This window comes from Apium graveolens, chromosome 1 (genome assembly GCF_009905375.1).
Source record: "Apium graveolens cultivar Ventura chromosome 1, ASM990537v1, whole genome shotgun sequence".
Taxonomy (NCBI): Eukaryota; Viridiplantae; Streptophyta; class Magnoliopsida; order Apiales; family Apiaceae; genus Apium; species Apium graveolens.
This window is the reverse complement of record NC_133647.1, coordinates 34,447,458-34,454,059: the sequence shown is the minus strand read 5'-3', so window position 1 is coordinate 34,454,059 and position 6,602 is coordinate 34,447,458. Positions and strand designations below refer to the sequence as shown.

Here is a 6,602-nt window from a genome sequence, read left to right as displayed (position 1 = left end):
CCTAGGTATCCTAGTCGGATGGCTCTCTCAGCTGTCAGTGCCTGGCATAACTCCGCAATGCGAGCAGATGCCACAGTGATCTCAGCATTAAGATGACACACTGGCCAGTCGTGTACGGCTACATGCATGGTCGCCGGTGGTGGTAGAGGTGAATCTGGGTCGCTAGAGGATATGTCATGAACCTCATGGAACTGTGCACGTATCGCCTCCTCATCATCATCATCAGTATAGGGCATAGGGCTCTGGATCCATGGGGGTGGTGTAGGAGAGCGAATAGCCTGGTAAGGGTACATCTCTATATCCCTCCATACTACACCATTAGCTATGGGGACAAAAAGGTTAGTCTCCTCCTCTAGGACATCCTCAGTAGGGTCATCCTCTGAATCATCAATGGGTGGGCTCTCTGGCTCGAGAATAGGGTCACGCTCAGGAATCATAACATCATTAACAGGATCAACCTCCCTCCTAGGCTCCACTAGTACCTGACACAATAGGCAAGGTGTTACTAACTTAGAGTTGGAATTCCCTTGAGGGTAAAATGGTCAAGACTACCCGTGTAGCCCGACGATGAACTCGACTTGAGCTCTAATTGATTATTTTATTATTCTTATGTCTACGTATTTTATGTCCTATCGTTTCCAAGATTTGATAACCTAAGGCTCTAATACCATTTCTGTGGCGCCCCAAAACCCGGGGTCACGAGTCTCGGAGGCCACGCCATTTAAACTCACACAACTCACACTACAACATATAAATACTCATGCTTCACGACCCCAAACTTATAACATACACACAGTTATAGGTTATTGTCTCGGAAACGAACCATCATAACTAGAGTAATTGTCAACCATCAAGTGATATTTATTACAACCCAAAAGTAATTAATCTTACCGGGGAGGAACCTTTAAGTAAGGCTAGTCCGCCGGCCAAATATACGTTTCTTGTTTCTTACCTTACATAAGTCATACTTATAAATAAGTCGAACTATAAACAACTGAAAACTAATCCAACTTATTATGACTACATGTGGTATAGCACCAAACAATCTACGGAACAGCTGGCCATTTCCTACCCGTTTCCTGGCTGTGGTTCTCATGGCAGGAATCTTGATTCACTGTTGTGTTGTGTCAATTTAAGAAAACAAGTGTGAGCTATAATGCCCAGCATAATAAAGTACAGTATGAAAATGACTGTATGATTACTACACCATAGATGGCCTATCGCAATGGTTTAATCATGCATGTTACAAAATTATGTTACCTTAGGTATGCTCATTTTAGCCTACCGCAACGTAGTATTTTTGATGTTACCATAGCCTTTAAAACATGTTACTATAGCTTCAAAGTGTTACATACGAGTAACATGTGGCAATTTATGTTATAATAGGGTATTATTGGATAAAAAAGTAGTATATTTTACAAACAATTAAATATATATAATTATTTGACATGAAAATTAATCAATTTTTATAATATAATTAAGCAAAAATATTAATATTAGTTAAGATTGATAAAATATTTTTTTTAAAAAAATTATAAACTGTATTAATTAATAATTGATAAATTTTTATCAATAAAAAATTTAAAGACAATTAAAACTTAATTTTTTTAAAAAAAGAGATGAAATTAGCTGGGCTTTTTCAGGCGGGCTCAAATTTTTTGGAGAAGCGCTAAAATTTCAGATAAATTAACTTCTCCCTCTAATTTCATTCTTCCTCATTCTCTCACTCTCTCTCTCATTCTCTCTCTCCCAGTAGCTATTCTCTCTCATTCCTCTCTCGAGCTAGGGTTTCTAATTGGGGGTAACATTTTGGCGAAGCTGGTCACATTTTGGAGAAGCGGGTCACAGATTGGAGCTAGGGTTTCTAATTGGGGTTTCAAATCAGCTTGCGGTTCAACATTAAGGTACTACATCTCTCTCTCTCTCTCTCTCTCTCTCTCTCTCGCTCTCTCTGATTTTGTGTATCTCTCTCTCTATCTCTCTCTCTCTCTCGCCCCCTCTATTTCTGTTAGTTTCTTCTCTAATTTGTTACATGCGTGTTTTTGTGTATTTTATACATGTATATGTATGTTACATGCATGTTTTTGTGTAATTTTAATTGGAATTGGGGTTTTTTATTTTTGTAGATCTGTAAGTGTGATTTTTGTATTAAATTTGTTTCTCGATATTTGCTTTTTATCCGGTTGATTTTCATGTTAGGCTTTAGTTATAACTTACATGTAAATCATCATAGTCAAGTGGATATAATTGATTGTGTAAGTAGATATCTGTTGTCTCTATAATGCAATTGTTTATGAGTATTTACATTTATGTTAATTTGACCTTTATTCCTGAGAGTTTCAACCCTTTACGAGTATTTAAATTTTTGTTAACATCAACTGTCACAGTTCGGTAGGTAGGAGGAGTGGGATAACACGGAAATGGGTGTATGCACATGTATATTCATGGTCATATAACATGGATTCGATACGTATAATCTAATATGGATTTACGATTTCAGGGCTGTGTTGTTATGCTGTGTTGTTATTAATACGTATAATCTATAATATTGGTTTAGGATTTCACTTCTGCATTGTTATTAGTACGCATATCTAATATGGGTTTAGGGTTTCACGGTTGTGTCATTATTAGTATGTACAACCAATGAAAAGGAGAACATAAAATATTACCTCGATCTGCTTAGGGCTTCACGGCTGCGTTGTGTTGTTAGAACGTATAACCAATATGGGTGTATGGTTTCATGACTACGTTGTTTTCTTTTAGGAATATAACATTATTGTCCTGTTTTCTGTAGTGATGGACGATGATCTAAGTCAATGGATAACCCTTCCAAAATACAGTACACCTTACATTAAGGGGATAAAGGATTTTTTAGAAAATGCATTTCCCAAATTTTCCGTAGGCGATGAAATATTGTGCCCTTGCAAGAATTGTAGAAATGGAAAGTGGCATACTCAAGATCTTATTTATGATCATCTTATTTGTCATGGCCCTTGTCCATTGTATGCGAATTGGATTTGTGAGGTTTCGAGCAAAGATCATAGGATAGATATTGAACGGGCAGAAAATATGGGTTTTGAAGATTCTTTTACCTTCGGAGATAATTTGGACGAGATGTTCCATCGTACTAATGATACTACTGGACCGAATGATGATGCCAAAAAATTTTATGGCCATCTTGAAGAAGGAAAGCAGCCCTTATATCCGGGCTGCAAAAAAATTTCCCGCTTAAGTTTTATCATTAGGCTGTACTCTTTAAAGTGCATTCATGGGATTTCGGAGTCGGGTTTCGGGGATTTATTAGAGCTGATAAAAGATGCTTTTCCAGAAGCACACATTCCTTTGTCTTTTAATGCGGCAAAGAATGTTATTAAAGATTTAGGGCTCGATTATCAAAGGATACACGCCTGCCCCAATAATTGTATGCTGTTTTGGGCTGAAAATGAAAAAGAAGAAAATTGTAAAACTTGCGGTGCTTCAAGGTGGGTCATAGTGGAAAAAAAAGGCGCCGTGGACAATAATGAGAAGAAGTTAATTCATAAGGTCCCGGCAAACGTGATGCGCTACTTTCCACTCAAAAAAAGGTTGCAACGCATGTTTATAAGCAAAGAGTTATCAGAACTGATGTTATGGCATGCAAAAGGTCGAAAAAAGGATGGCAAACTTCGACATCCCGCTGATGTAGAGGCTTGGAAGGCATTTGATGCTTGTTATCCTCAATTTTCATCCGAGAACAGAAACATCAGATTGGGCCTAGCCGCTGATGGTTTCAATCCTTTTCGTACTATGAACATAAGTCATAGTACTTGGCCAATTATTTTGGTTAACTACAACCTTCCCCCCTGGCTGTGTATGAAGCAAGAGAATCTAATTCTCTCGACACTCATATCTGGTCCCGAGTCTCCGAAGAATAATATAGATGTCTTCATGCAACCTTTAATTGCTGAACTGAATGAGCTATGGGAAGTAGGCATTGAGACTTATGATGCCCTTACTGACCATACTTTCAACTTGCGCGCTTCTTTACTTTGGACAATCAGTGATTTTCCCGGGCTAGCAATGCTATCTGGATGGAGCACAAAAGGAAGACTAGCTTGTCCAGTTTGCAATTATGAAACATCCTTTATGTACCTAAAACATAGTCGGAAAATGTGTTACATGGACCATAGGAGATTTCTCCATCCCGAACACCCATGGAGGCTTGATAAAAGAAAATTTAATGGTCAAATTGAATTGAGAGGTTGTCCAGAGGTTCTAACTGGAACAGACATTGAAGAATTATTGGCAGGATTTGTAAATCATTTTGGGGGGAAGAAACTAGAGAAGAAAAGAAAGCGCCAAAAAAATAAGATTAAGTCGAATTCGCCTTTCAAGAAAAAATCAATATTCTTTGATCTGCCTTACTGGAAGCACAATATTTCTCGACATAACCTTGATGTTATGCACATCGAGAAGAATGTGTGTGATAAAGTACTTGGCACATTGCTCAATATTGCTGGAAAAACAAAAGACCATATAGCAGCTCGCCTAGATTTGCAAGAACTTGGCATCAGAAAGGTCCTCCATCCTGTTCTATCAAGTGATGGGAAACACCTTGAAATAAGGGCTGCGATATTCGACATGACAAATGAAGAGAAAGATTTATTCTGCTCTGTCCTTAAAAATGCTAAATTGCCATATGGAAGTGCCTCTAATAGCAGCCGGTGTGTGCACATGAAAGAGAGAAAGGTATCTGGCTATAAGAGTCATGATGCTCACTTTTTCATGCACTACTTATTACAATTTGCAGTGAAGAAATCTTTGAAACCGGAGGTTGCAGTCCCTTTTATCAGATTAGGGGCCTTCTTAAGAGGTATTTGGAGTAAAGTCATCGACTTAAGTGATCTTAAGAGGCTGCAAACAGAAATAATTGAAATTATTTGTCAATTTGAGACTATATTCATTCAGGCTTTTTTTGATGTGATGGTCCACCTTTTGATTCACTTGTGCCAAGAAATTGAATTTGGTGGACCGGCCCATGTTCGAAGCATGTGGCCAATTGAGCGCTATTTAAATAAATTAAAATCTTATGTGCGGAATAGATCTAAACCAGAGGGATGTATCGTCGAGGGTTACCTGGCCGAAGAATGCTTGATAGTTTGTTCAAGATTCTTGGGTGGCAATGGAGGATCAAAAATTACCAAGGCTGCAAAATTTGAAAGTTTTCCAGAAAAAGTAGAATTTCCTATTGGTTCACGTAGAAATAAAAATGGAAAGGCTGTGAATTTAGTTGAAGTTGAATGGATGGCTATTCATCGTTATATTCTATTCAACTGCGGGAATAAAGAAATTGATAGTTTAATCGAGTAAGATTCTAGCTACTAATTGTGTTTAACTGTTATAGAATTAGAAGTTGTTTTGTCTTGATTTTTAACTAGGTAATTGTTGTAGGGAGCATCGAATCTTAATAGAAGGACAAGCCAAGTCAAAAAGATACAATCGTGAGAGAGAACATTCTGAAGATTTTTGGAAATGGATGAAGGGGGAGGTCGGAAAAAAAGATAACATTTCAAAGGAATTGGAAGTGCTTGCAATGGGCCATAATCAATCAGCGAAGAAGTATAGTGGTTATGTACTTAACGGATATCGATTCCATACAAAGTACCGAGATGCTAAATGTACAACCCAAAATAGTGGGGTATTTCTAACTGCTTTGACTACTAGCTTTGCTAGTTCAAAAGATCAAAATCCACTGGTCGGCGATGTCAATTACTACGGAGCAATTGAAGAGATTTTTGAAGTTGATTATTGGGGAGAATTTTCTGTAGTGGTGTTCAAGTGTTGTTGGTATAAGGAAGAGAAAGATCTATATGGGTTAACTCGAGTTAATTTTAACAGATTATGTCAGAAGTCTGATCCATATGTGCTAGCTTCACAGGTGCAGCAAGTCTTCTACGTAGAAGATCCTACTGAAAAGACGATGTATAATGTTATAAAGAAATTGCCAAGGGATTGGTGCGATGTCGAAGCTGAAAATGCAAATGAAGAAGCCGAGGATCCAGTTTTACATGATTTACACACTAGTGTTCCTCTAGAAACAAACACGGATATTAACTGGTGCAGAGATGATGTCCCAACAGGACAAGTCCCCATCAAGGCTAGAACAAACGAAGAAACTACTTAAATTTGTAATTCGAAATATGTAACTATCAAGGGCCTAGTTTCTGATGTATCAACTGTTAATGAAGTGACTTCTTAATTGCCTAATTTATCATGTTTTAATGTATTTTCTTTTAATTAATTAACTTGTTCTTAATATAATGTTCTGTTAGTTTTAAATCTGCCATGCTCTTTATACGATCGCTTCTTAATTTAGAGCATTATTAAATTTATTGACTTGCATACTGCTCTTTTAATGTTTCTTTTAAGTGTTTATTTTTAAGTGTTTTTTATTTAAGTGCCATGTCTCAGATTATTTTAATGATTTCATCTAATTATACTTTCTCAATTTTTTGTAGGATGGCATACATAAATCTCAGGTTGTACCACCAGGGTGAGTTTCAGCCTACACGGTATGTCGGTGGTAAAGAACTGATTATAAGGAATGTCGAAGTAGATAGGTT

The 6,602-nt window shown here is 37.2% G+C and overlaps 1 protein-coding gene across 1 annotated transcript; it reads left to right on the top strand.

The window, feature by feature from the left end:
- Positions 1-2,796: 2,796 nt before the first annotated feature.
- Positions 2,797-6,163, top strand: LOC141663604 (uncharacterized). Its single transcript, XM_074469423.1, has 2 exons — positions 2,797-5,345; positions 5,431-6,163. The coding sequence occupies exons 1-2, from the start codon at positions 2,797-2,799 to the stop codon at positions 6,161-6,163; spliced, it is 3,282 nt and encodes a 1,093-aa protein (XP_074325524.1).
- The last annotated feature ends 439 nt before the right edge of the window (positions 6,164-6,602 follow it).

What these genes read in the sequence shown, in the direction of transcription:
- LOC141663604 (XM_074469423.1), top strand. Translation starts at nt 2,797, where the DNA reads ATGGACGATGATCTAAGTCAATGGATAACCCTTCCAAAATACAGTACA. An exon ending in GAAATTGATAGTTTAATCGA is followed by an intron (nt 5,346 to 5,430) that starts GTAAGATTCTAG and finishes TAATTGTTGTAG; the next exon opens with GGAGCATCGAATCTTAATAG.